The sequence below is a fragment of the Cheilinus undulatus genome, linkage group 4, assembly GCF_018320785.1.
Source record: "Cheilinus undulatus linkage group 4, ASM1832078v1, whole genome shotgun sequence".
NCBI lineage: Eukaryota > Metazoa > Chordata > Actinopteri > Labriformes > Labridae > Cheilinus > Cheilinus undulatus.
Window position 1 is genome coordinate 12,499,593 of NC_054868.1, and position 12,749 is coordinate 12,512,341.

At 39.9% G+C, this 12,749-nt stretch overlaps 1 protein-coding gene across 1 annotated transcript; it reads left to right on the plus strand.

The window, feature by feature from the left end:
- Positions 1-377: 377 nt before the first annotated feature.
- LOC121509090 (skin secretory protein xP2-like) lies at positions 378-10,309 on the plus strand. Its single transcript, XM_041786315.1, has 4 exons — positions 378-545; positions 4,556-4,653; positions 5,000-5,048; positions 8,733-10,309. Exons 1-4 carry the CDS (start codon positions 473-475, stop codon positions 9,281-9,283), a joined length of 771 nt encoding a protein of 256 aa, XP_041642249.1. The 5' UTR covers positions 378-472; the 3' UTR covers positions 9,284-10,309.
- The last annotated feature ends 2,440 nt before the right edge of the window (positions 10,310-12,749 follow it).

The following is a 12,749-nucleotide window of genomic DNA, read 5'->3' on the forward strand; positions in this document are numbered from 1 at the left end:
CTGAGAATATGAATCTCCATCCAGGTTACACCTGGATGCTTACACCTTCCCAATTTTGCTTTCGGTGCTTATGTCTGTACTCAGAACTTGATGCTTTTTAAATTGTAACGAAGTACAATACCTCTCCCAAAATATGATTAAGTAAAGGTAAAAGTAAAAATACTGATTTTAAAAATGACTCAAAAATACAAGTAGACAGAAAGCTAATCAGTTACAGTAATCTGAGTAAATATTAGTTACTTTACACCTCGGCTTATTTGACAAATGTATCAGGAGAACCTGCAGGAGAACTATCTTTACAGCCTCATATTATTCCCACCACTAGGGGGCACGCCGGAGCACTTCTCCTCTGTGAAAAGGGGGTGAGCACTTTGCTCTCATCATTGGACAGCAGCCCCTCCTCAGTCATCTTTAAAAGCCGCTGGAAACACGCGGATAGACACATTTACCTGCAGCTGAAGACCGAGCAAACATGTTCTGCAGACGGGCATGGCAGAGAATCGGGCCTCTGGCACGGAGTGCCCTTAAACCTACATCCAGAAACGGTGAGTCAAGAAGTCAAGTATCGACGCTTTAATTGATTCAGACGATTTACTTTCAAACCTGTTACCAGAGCAAAGTCAAGGCGTAGCGTTCTCTTGACGTAACTTACCACTAGTTTTATTAAATTATTTTCACCGTTGACTGAATCAATCACAGGTTGTAAAGCTGTCCAAAGTGCGTTAACTCGACTAAAAAAAACATTTTCCACGTTTTCCCATCTCTGCACCAGTTTCCCCTTTCTCTGAAAAGCGTATCTTTATTTTTTTATACGTGTTTAAGTCCTTATAAAGCTCCATTAAAGTGGTTTCCATTGTGCAGCCATGCAGTCAGAAGGAGGTGTGTCCTGCTTTGGGAACACGCAGTTCTTGCACAGTGATTATGAAAGAGCGCATCTCATACACGGCTCAAACTCTCTCATTTTACGCTTTTTAACCAAGATGCACAAAATGTATTAGTTTCGTTATATAAATCTGGGAGCACGGTGCATTTTGCAAAGAAATATACATTTAAAAGCGATTCTTTGTCGTGGTTACACGTTGTCCCAGGACTTCTTTTTATGAGCATGGCCACATGGAGTTCATTTGTGCTCTGCAGAGGCTTTACCCCCCCCCAAATCCTATGAATGACTTAAGTTTACGATCTAAACTTTGTAAATATTTGAAACATCAAAACATATGTGAAATATGCTTAGCTGAAGTGCGTCTGCTTCATTTCTGACTTTGCAGGTTTGTGTATGTGGAGAGGGGGAGGGGATGTGAGGGTTTGTCACTTGTGTTTTCAGGATGCTTTTCTTTTCACTTTTCTGGATCATTTGGTGCGTGAGCTTATGGAATCCAGCCTCAGGGTGCACTTCTGTTTTAATTTCCTTTCAGAGAACTTCTGGTGACGCTCTTACTGAAAGCACACTCCAAAGTCTCTGCAAGACCAGAGCTCTTTCAGTATGAGAGAGGGGAAAACTGGTTGTTTGTCAGGGCCTCACCAGTTCTTTACTGGTTGTCCTACACGTCTGCACACCCACCAGCCCCCTGCCCCTCCTCTTTTTTCTCAGGGAGCACATGGTTCTGACAGACAGTAGCAGAGGAGTACCTTCACCCAACATACATGTCCAAACACATGTGTCACTGCTATCACAGCAGCCATCTTGTCTGCTGTTGCCTGACATGAGTGTCCATTTTTACAGGCATAGGCCTCGCTGCAGGGATTAACTGATTACTCGTATAAATAACCTGTACTTGGACTTGTCCTGCGTAGTGCTGCTGTGTCATGGGTATTAGAGGAGGGAGGACTTACTACCGTATATACTCAGCATCCACAACATCACCATGCACAGCACTGTTTGGTGTGGTTTTACTCATTTATGAATCACCTGCTTAGCTCAGTTTAGCAAAGATGTGGAAACTGTAAAGGTAGTATAAAGGCAAGCCTTTAACATGCTATCTTATCAGTTTCACTAGCACAGAACTCAAAGTCTTAAGAGTTATAATTCCATCATAAATCATATACTTTTTTGCAACTCCAGGATGCACCTTGTGTATGATGACAAAAGCATTTAGGATTTAAGTTACATTTCCAGTCTTTGTGCAAAGCTAAGCTGATGTCTGCAGGCTGAAGCTAAATATTTTGTAAGCCCATCTGACAGCATTGTAAACTCCTAGTTCTTCCTTGAATTCACAACTTATTTTGCAAGACTCTTTACGGAATAAGGTTGCATCTCTCGAATCAAGCTAATGTTACCCCATAGAAAAGTTATCTTAACTGTGGAGCAACCATTACTCGTCATCCTTTCAATATTTAAGACTTTAAACTGGGAGAAAAAGTCACCAGGAGAAACTTAAATCCATCCAAAGTGTCCACCTAATTTAGAAAAATTCTTCTTTGTCTGCTGTTGCTTGGTGCTCAATGTTTTTTGACCTTTTGTAAAGGTCACTTCAGCCCAAAGATATCAAGGAAACCTGCAAGTGTTGGTGAAACTTGTTAGTGGGTTCTTTTTGTACAGGTAGCCTAACTACTTGATCTTTCAAACGTCCAGTCTTTGAGATCATGACTTTTGCCATTAATGCAACACCAGCTTTAGTGTTTTGTTTTGTTGTTTTTTTTTTGAGTGATGAAATGAGCTTTGTCATGTGATCTGGAGGTTGGCTGCACTGTCATTCAAATAAAAAAATTAAGTGACTGAAACTGATGCAAGTTTACATCTGTGACTGCTCAAACACATGCTGAATTCCACAGGTGATACTCTTTAATGTCTCTATAGATACAGGCTGCTGGAGTAAAAGTCACAGGATGACTTATGATTAGCTTAAACACACATGTAGCATGCTAAGGACAAAAGGGGGCGTGCCGTGTGCTGTACATTGTGTTCTCTCACTGCTTCAGGTGGCCCACTCAGCCTGCTGAGTAAACCACGTGCATGTGCACACACTGATTGTGTAAATCATGCTAAAGATATCATATGTACTGTAAACTTGTGTGTGTGTGAGGTCCAGGTAGGAAGAGATTAGGTGCTGTTTGGGATGCAGGGAGGTTTTATTTATGGCATCTTCTGCATGCACCACTGGCAATCCTGTAAACCCAAGCAAATCTTTTCTCTGGTTGTGCAGAGCGTAGTGTCTCCTCCAACCACAACAGCCTGCTAAGAAGCATTTGACAGACCCTCAGTGAGTCTGAAACATGTGGAGGGAGTAGTTCCTTGAAATTAAAACTACAAGATAATTGGAATTTGTTTTGTTGTTGTTTTGTTCATTAAGCAGGAAGAGCTTCAGTGTTTGTTTGTGCCGGTGATTTAATTTAAGGGACAGATAGGTGTTTGGTTTGGCTGCTGCTAAGTCTTTCCATCTTCTCTGCTACAACTGTCCAGCACTGTCTTGTGTAACTGGATTAAAGGATGATGACACTTGGCGCTATCAGAATGCACAGTCTGCCAAGTCGCTCAGTTTCCTGAAAAACCTTTCATTATCAAATGTAAACAACTTTTTTTGGGCTTTTTTACTTATTGATGCTCACTCTTACATTACCCTTGAAGATCCCTTTTCAAATTGGACAGAATCTCTATATTGAAAGAAAAAAATATTGTACTCTATTTACTGATTATAGCCCCAAAGTCACATTTGTAGAAACTGCAGACTAAAAGCTAAGAATTGGGCAAGAACTTTGAACTTATTCACATTTTCAGACAATTGTTGGCTCCATTTGTAAACCATATTATGGTACGAAGTGTAGACATGATTTGCTTTGCACTGAGTAACCCCAGTTAGCTCTGAGCAATGCAGTATTTTTTGTTAAAACTTTCATTTTGTGCACACATTAGAACTAGAAACTTGTGCACCCTCAACAGTAAAACAATTTCCAAACAAGTGAAATGGACCTTTTGAAAACCTGCAAAACTAGAAATTAAGGCTGTTCGCATAAATGCATTCATCCTGACGCAATCAAAGTCCATATTTAGAGCAGTGTTCTTTTAAAATTGCATGCTTTGTTTTAGCCACTGCAACATCTCTCTGGAGCCACCGTGATGTGAAATAAGTCCACTACTGCATCTCATTTCACTTTTTAAAAACTGTCCTGCACCTTGTATTATCAAACATGTAGGCTACATTTTTGTTGTTCCCTTATTGCCTCTATCCATAACAGGTTCTCTTTTCTATGGTTAAGTTCATGTCATACTTATTCTCTTGCAAAATAAAAGCAGGTCTGAATTCAAACAGGAAGTCATTAACCCTTTATTTTCATCCAAAAATCCAAACTGTAGCAACAAGTGTTAAGGCTAAACGGTGCAATTTCAAAAGGCTATGTGTAAAAGACAGATTGATATTAATCCTGATTAACTAAAAAATTTTTAATCATGATTAATCTCATCGCTTCTAATCTTTTAACAGCCCTTCTAAAAATGCTTGTCACTTTAATTAAGGTGCAAACAGCTGCATGTACCTCTTTCCATTGCAGTGCTTTCATGATTTCTGTCATTTTGAGTTAAAATTAATCCCCCTTTCTTCTCTTTTGTGTCTCTGTGCAGTTCCAGTGCGACACATGGCCTTTGGGGTCCCAGGTGGCTCCACCAACATGGCGTACTTTGTTCTCTGTGGAGGAGGCCTCACTGCTGCAGTCGTCTATGTGAGTACTTGTGAAATTTCTCCAGGTTAATGAAACACCAGTGGCAGCACAGACCTCTACTTCCAAACTAAAATGATCAGCAGAGCCAGTTACCATGCAGCCTCAGGACAGTCTGGACTGTGTATCAGACATCAGCAGAACTCGGACACAGAAGGTCCTTTGTGCATTCTCCACACAGCTATTGTCAGGGCAGAGTTGTTCATGTGTACTGTTAGGCTCTTGGCAGTCGTGCCGTTTCATACAAGCCAAAATGTTAGCATAAGGTGGCATTTTGTAATACTGCTATCATTTCATATGGTCAGCATTTGTGCTGGAATGTAATAAGTGCATATCTGCTCTCTTTCAGGCCTACAAGGCAGTCAACGGTGAGGCCAGCACAGGCTCAGCAGCAAAAGGTCAGTCACACAAAAAACTGACAGGATTACCTTAGACATAAAATTGTCTGCAAGGGCATTCAGGGCCAGAAAACAAAATTTGCACTGTTTTTATATTAGATGAATCCTATGTCACCAACAAAGAAACAGACTTGCTATCAATGTCAAGTGGCTGTGTTTTGATTGGTATGATTTTTGTAGTATATATCATTTTAGTTTAATTGTTATAATGTCCTGTTTTATTGAATAAACACGGAATTCTTTGAAGTTGAAAATTTGTGTGAATGACTTGGATATAGTTGGCTAATAAAGCCTAAACACATAAAGGGTGCTAGATTGTACATATGCTTTATAACAACGCAAACCAAACCAGGGCATTTTGACCCTGAGGACAACACGTGTGATTATTTGCCACAAATAAAAATATATTCATGGTTAGAAAATTCTAACTGAAATTTAAAAATGACCAGTCTCTAATCATCAATAATCCAATGTTTCTCTAAAATTACCGAGAGTTACAAAAAAAGTTATTTTTATTTTAACACTACGAAATGAGTAATCTCAGGTGAATGAGGCAAAAATGGCCATAAATATAAGGAAAGTGTAAATGACAAAATGGAGTTGGAGAAAAATTATGTGGCATAGAAATAACAAACACTTTATACTATTGTGTTAAAAACGGTGAAACCAGGGTGGGTCGTAATTGACCTGCAAGGACAACAAAGTTTAGTCCAAACAAACCTGCCCAAAATAGAACAGTTTGTCAGATATTTGGCCATAAAGCAAAATACCATGCTGATTTTTTGACCAAATGTGTCAGTAACAATGATAAAGGATCTCAAAGTGATCACAATTCTTCCTGTGGGAAAAGAATTTATGTACTAAAATTTTGTGTGAAAATAATCAGAGCAATGGTGAGATATTAAAGTCTGAAACAAAGATGAGAGGAATTAAAATGATCATCCCAGAGCCGCTATTGTATAGCTAAAAGTCAATTTGAAAAACTACAAGTTGTTTGGTAATCTCTTTCAATCTGTTTGTCTCTAACTATGCCTTTTTACGGTCTATAACTTGGTTAGATTGATGATCTCTACACTTTTTTACTAAATGGGCCAATAAACTCAGCATGTAGTTGAGCCTTACGTTAATTTAATTTCAGTGTTGATTGTAGTGCTGATTTCAATTACTCAAACCAAATAGTTCAGAGAAACTGGAAGCAGAGGGTCTTCCTGGCCTGTCCCGATTCTGGCTTCACCACCCAAACATCAAACATGGTAGACTGATCACTCTCAATGGCTTTATCTTGCCTGTCAGTTTTGATTTCTGTCTGTAAATTATTTGTCTAGTCAGCTAGTTTCAGCCCGGAGCGATCATGGCCCTGCGCCCGGATCATCTAACTACTTGGTAAAGGGAACAGCAAAAGCTGCCATTAGTTCAGTTGTGGACACGCAGCTGGAAAGTTAAAGCTGAAATCCTTTGGAGTAAGAAAAAGAGGAACCACTTAGCTTTCAACAGGCCTGATTGCATTACATAATCTAACAGAAATGACAGGGAACGATGAGAGAGACTGTGAGGCACATGGTGACGCTCAAAAGTGATTTGTAGCTTGAGATCATGTTGTCAGATGCATTAATCTGAGGAAACGTCAGATGGGATATCCATTCAATTTTGTGTTGCCAAGTTGCATAATCCATTGTGATCTTATTTGTTTGTCCTCTTTTTTTTTATTTTGTTGTTGTTAAACAGACCTTTAGCAATGCTAAATTTATGTGTACCTGATAAATCCTACTTGATCCCACAGTGGAAAATGAAAATCCTTTTTTTTTTTTTTTCTCCTCAACGATACAACTTGGTTAAAGTTTGAGTGTTGATGGCTGCAGTCCATCATGAAAACTCAACTTTGGTAGGGCAAAAATCTAGATTTATTTAATAACTAGTCACCAGGACAGGATCCAGTGGGACACAAGCACAAGATTTCTAAAAGAATCATCAACTTCAATCAATTTTTATGGAACTAGCCATTCATGCTACTGCAAAGCTATTTTAAGCTGCTGATGTCAGCAAAGTGACATGCTTACAGGGAAAATGCTACCAAAGTTAAGCTAGAAAGAATGCAGAGGCCAGCGGAAATGGATGCCATTTTTGCTAAACCCCATTAACTGAAGTATCGGAATCGTATCAGAACTTTGACTCAATCTTGTAGCCAGATAATATAAGTTATTACAGTAGGTACTGAGTGAGGATCTAATCTGTGTTGTAGAATCATTGCAATCCATTCTGTGGTTTGAGACGTGTGTAAGCTTCCTGCTAGAGGAAAAGTAAAGGGTTGATGAGAGTAGGCAAAGCTGTAGCTATCAAGACCTCGCTTCTACAGCAATGTGCTGGAACAACATTACCTTCTATAAAACTACATTTGGAGTGCAGTAATGTCATGACTTTCCAGTCCTTACAGTGATTTAGTGGCATGACCTTGAAATTTGCTTTAGTTGATTCACTCTTCTGAGGATGTCTTTAGCTGCAGCCAGCTAAAGACAGAGTGATCCCTCCTGTGTCGGGTCCCTGATGTGTCATCTCTTTATGAATCTTTATAGACAAAATATTTCAGAGTCATTAGTGTCCACAGCTTCAGTGAGGTCAGCAGTTATATTTTGGTCCTCTGGCTGGCATTTAGGGATTAAGGATTACCCCTCACTTTGCTAATATTATGCTGCTTCACCCTTTCACCCTTTAAGACGTCAGCTCACCACCTTCAACCCTACTTTACTGGTTGAAAGTATTCCGGGGCCCATTGATTTTAAGTTAGGTTTTGATAAGATATAGTTTATTATTTAAGATAAACACATTTCTGTCCCATTAGACAAGGATTTGACTTTACTTTGCACCTTGTGCTTTTTCATCTGCACATCATTACATTTCCTCACTAATATGTTCTTTTCATTTTTAATTCAAATAAGCCCAGCAAGGTTATTATATCTAACTAAATAACTAGAATTAAAATAGTTTTAGTTAAGTGAAACTGAATAAAAGCTGAGCTTTACATAAAATAAACTGAGTGCTTACAAAACTCACTGAAATAAAAGAAAATTGGGGACAGAATTTCCCTTGTATTAGTCTTTGACAGCCGACTGATGTGAACACCAAAGCCTGGAGAGATTGGAAGAAATTGGAAGACTTCACACAGGGGTTAATTTTAGGCCTTTAGTTGTTTTCAGATATCAAATCTGAATAAATAAAATGAAAAGTGAACAGCAGCCTGCATGAAATTACTTTTAAAAATTGTATGATAACCTTTTTTGGGCCACTTTAGATCTAACCCCAACATATTATTGAAAAAACTGATACTAATAAACAAAATTAAAATGAAGCATTTTTGTAAAATGACTAAATATAATAAACCCCCAGTAAAACCTAAACTGAACTTGACTACTAAAAGTTAAAACGAACTAAATCCCAAACTATTATAACCTAGGTGGCACTGCCCAGTGCAATTGGACATGTGTAACCTTTCATCTGATAATCTTCCCAGTGTATCAAGCAGCCACATCTTTTGCCTATGATGCACAAGAATGATCAAAATGGTTATATATACCCAGGAATCTCAGCCTCATTGCATTAGCTGCTTTATTTATGAAGTTAGGTCTTAGTTCATTTTCAACATTAAATAAAGAGAAAATGCACTTGTTTATTTTTAACTTTCTATTACAGCTCCAGAAGAAGCAGCAGCTCCTGCACCAGAAGCAGCAGCTCCTGCACCAGAAGCGCCAGCCCCAGAAGCACCAGCTCCTGCAGCTGAACCCGCCCCAGTGGAAGAGGCAGCACCAGCCGCTGAAGTCGTTGCCGAGTCTGTCCCTGCTCCTGCAGAACCCGTAGCTGAGCCAGTGGCTGAGCCCGTAGCAGAGACTGCTGCTGAACCTGTCGTTGAGGCCGTGGCTGTGGCTGAAGAAGTACCTGCCGTGGTCGCCGAAGTGGTTGTTGCTGAGGCTGCAGCTGAGCCAGCAGTTGAGCCAGCCGTCGTAGAAGTTGTTGCAGTCGTAGAAGAAGCTGCTGCACCTGTCGTGGCAGAGGCAGTCCCTGAAGCTGCTCCAGCCCCTGTGGAAGTTGCTGCTGCAGAGGTGGCACCAGCAGAAGCTCCAGCAGCTGAAAGCTCTGGTACGGCACCAGTAGATGAAGCCCCTCCTGCTCCTCCTGCTGAGGCAGAGACTGGCTCTGCAGCCCCTGAGGCTGAGGCTGCCCCTGCTGCAGAGGTGGCGGCATAAAGCTGTGATAGCAAGCTAGTTTGCCCAGACAGGAGGGCTGGGGGTTAGCTGTGCTTTGTTTCACCTCTGTGAGCCCTGGAAAACAAGGACTCATGAACCCCTTTGAATATATGATGGAAACACGGCACTTAGCTGACAGTTCTGGTCTGTTAGTGAATAGTTAAGGGGTTCATCAGTCTAGTTTTCTGGAGCTTTCCCTCCCATACCTCTCCCAAACCTTCAGTCCCAAACCAGAACATTTGGCATTAGGCTGTCTGTGTAGATTCAGTTCAGAAAAATCAGTTTCTTTAGGGATTTTACTACCAGAGCAAATCCAAATTATGGTTTGGTTGCTGTACAGTTATTTTGAGGGTTGTTGAAATAGGTGATACAAGGGATAGAACCAAGTTTATGAGTAATGTTCTCCAAAATAAAGTGCCCTTAAGAGGACAGCATGCATAGTCTCCCTGATGTAAAAATGTCAGCAAGGGAACGAATGCAGCCACTTTGATTGTTGACGATGTTCAGTCTCGTCTTTGTTAACATCATTTGCACTTGGTGTCTCTCCTCAACATTTGCTTACTCTCAGCTTGTATCCCATGACTTTCTATCTTATATTAGGATTGTTATGCAAACTGTAGAGAGATTAAACAAAATGTCATTGTGCTTTATTCAGTTTTAACTGTTGGTGTAAAGTTTGACCAAAATCCACATGGCTTCTCTTTCCCTGGCTGGACATCTTGCCCAGTTTTCTCGGCTCTAATAACACCTGATTTTGCACATCTTCTCTCAGAGCCACATTAGGTTGTCTTTTTTTCCACCACACCTTCAAATACTGTTATTTCCATTATTTTCACTTCTCTACATACACAGCAGTCTGCACCTCAGCCAAGTTTATGACTTTTTTTGTGTGTTGTACTCTGATTCCTCTTTACTCTTTAAATGTAAGATTTTATTCTTTCAGGGAGCACTCATTTCTCTCAAAGAAGTTGTCAATATAATGAATACAGTTCAGAGTTCAAAGAATAAAACTTCACTGGATCGATATGAAGATGGCTTTTTTCTTTTGTTGTCTAATTTTGCAATTTTGCCAGTACAACACACACTCGGCAACCACCTCATTAGATATACTTGTTAAACTGCTCCTTAACAGAAATATCTAGCCCACCAATGACATGGCAGTAACCAGTGCATTTAGGCATGTAGACATGGTCGAGATGATCTGCTGATCAGAACAAAGACAAGTGACTTTGAACGTGCCGTTAGTCGTCTGTCAAACTTTCAGAATGTTTATGCCAAATTCTGATTTTGCCACTCAAATGTCACGGCAGAAAGCAGACTTCAAACTAGGCATTGTTTGTCCAATTGTCTACAGTTTTTGTGATATGCACTGCAGCCTCAGTTTCTTGTCCTAGCAGAACCATTGTGGTCTTTTGCTACTGAAGCTAATCTGCTTCACGGTTCAACATATGCTCTCAGAGATGCTCTTCTGCATTCCCTGGTTGTAACGAGTGGTTATTTGAGTTACTTTTACCTTTCTATATGTTAAAACCAGTCTGGTCTTTCCCCTCTGACCTCTGCCATCATTAAGAACAGATTCTCAGTTCTTATTTTTTAGACCAATCTCTGTAGACCCTAAGGCAGTGGTTTTTCAAACTTTTTTTTGCCCAAGGTTCAGCCAAAATCTCAAGGCACACCATATTTAAATCGACACAAAATAGACTTTTTAGATAATGTTACAGTCAAGGTGGCATATAAGGGGAGATAAAGGGGAGAGCTTTCTGGGGCCCAGACAACTTGAGATCATGGAGATGGAAAAAGTGGCAAAACAAAGTCAGAAATGGGTGAAAATTTAAAAAAAAAAAAACAGAGGCCAAACAATGGGTAGAAATTGGCAAAAAGTTGTTGAAAGTGTCAAAATAGTGGCAAAAATGGGTTACAACTGACCTAAAAGGATTAATGTTGTAAAACGGTGGTAAAAATGGGTTCAAAGTGATTAAAAAAAAGGGCAAATTTGGGCAAAAAGAGGTCAAACAAAGGCAAAAGCGGGCAAAAATAGGCAAAAAGGTGGCATAAATGGGTTGAAAGTGTCAAAAAAAAGTGAGAAAAATGCTAAAAAAAAATGTCCAAACAATGGCAAAATTGGGCAAAAAGTGGTAAAAAAAAGTAGCAAAAATGGATTACGTGCAGCAAAAAGTTCCAAAAATAGCTTGCCATGCTTTTCAGCTCTAAATGAGGTAACTGTTAGCCAGGATGCTAGCACCGATGCTAGCACCAATGCTACTGATCCAACACACATGCGCTGATATCATCAATAAATCCCAACTGGGGAGGGTCCATTCTCTGGGGGTTTTCAGGGGTCCAGCCAGATCAATGGGCAGGCCTGGTTACGGTACTTGCCATAAGGTTGTAGTAATAACGTACAAATTCCCACGGCACACCTAGACTTACCTTAAGGCATACTAGTGCGCCTTGGCACACCATTTGAGAACCACTGCCCCAAGGGGTGGCATTGCAGCAGCAGTCTCTGAAATGCTTAGACCAGCTCATCTAGCACTGAAAGCCATGGTACGTTCAAAGTCTCTTAAATCAACTTTCTTCTCCGTTTTGATGCTCAGTTTGAACTTAAGCAGGTTGTCTGGCTATGTCTACATACTAGGGTGGGAAATTAGCACCTGCAACCGCCTAAATGGGAGTATTTTTGAGCAGTGTCAGGTGAATTTGCTCGTCCTACCAGCCCCTGAGGCAGATAAAAGTAATGTAACAGCATGACCTGAATCCTTGCTTCGTGCTTAGTCCTGACTTTTGAACAGAGCCAAGCAGACCTACATGCCTTGGTGAACATTACTATGAGAAACTAATAGTTTGTGTTAATTTGATGAGCTCTGTCATAAAAATGTTACACCTGTTCACTCTGATCTTGTCCTGTACATGCCTGATTTGCTCTGAAATCATGCTGCTGTCTTTTACCCTTTAAAGCCTATTGTATCATTTTTGATACACACCTTCAGTAGGGGGTTAAATATTTCAGTTCCAAAAAATAAGAATTTTCTTGCTATTTGAGATATCAGGCTTTAAGGGGTTAAAAATGAGGCATTTGAAAATGGCATTGATAAATGTGACAACAAAATAACTCACCCTTTTAACACAACCTCTGACTGTGGCAACCCACTTAACAAAGTAACTTTATATGTATTGAACTTTTAATAACAAGAGTTATCAAAGTGGGTTGACGTGCAGAAGCAAACAGAGGGACAGACTATATGCTAAATTGATTATCTTGCCTCAGTTGAGATTTGTTTGCAGTTGAATCTGCATGTGAGTGCCTGGCTGCAATGGAAACTCTAACCAGCCGCTAAATAATAAAAGAAAGTAAACTTTTTTGTTTATGAACAAGATCAGAGATCGTACCAGTATTTTCTTTATTAGTTGAAACATTTCCATAAATCAGATCATCTATGAATTTAATACTCTAAGCTTAGACTAT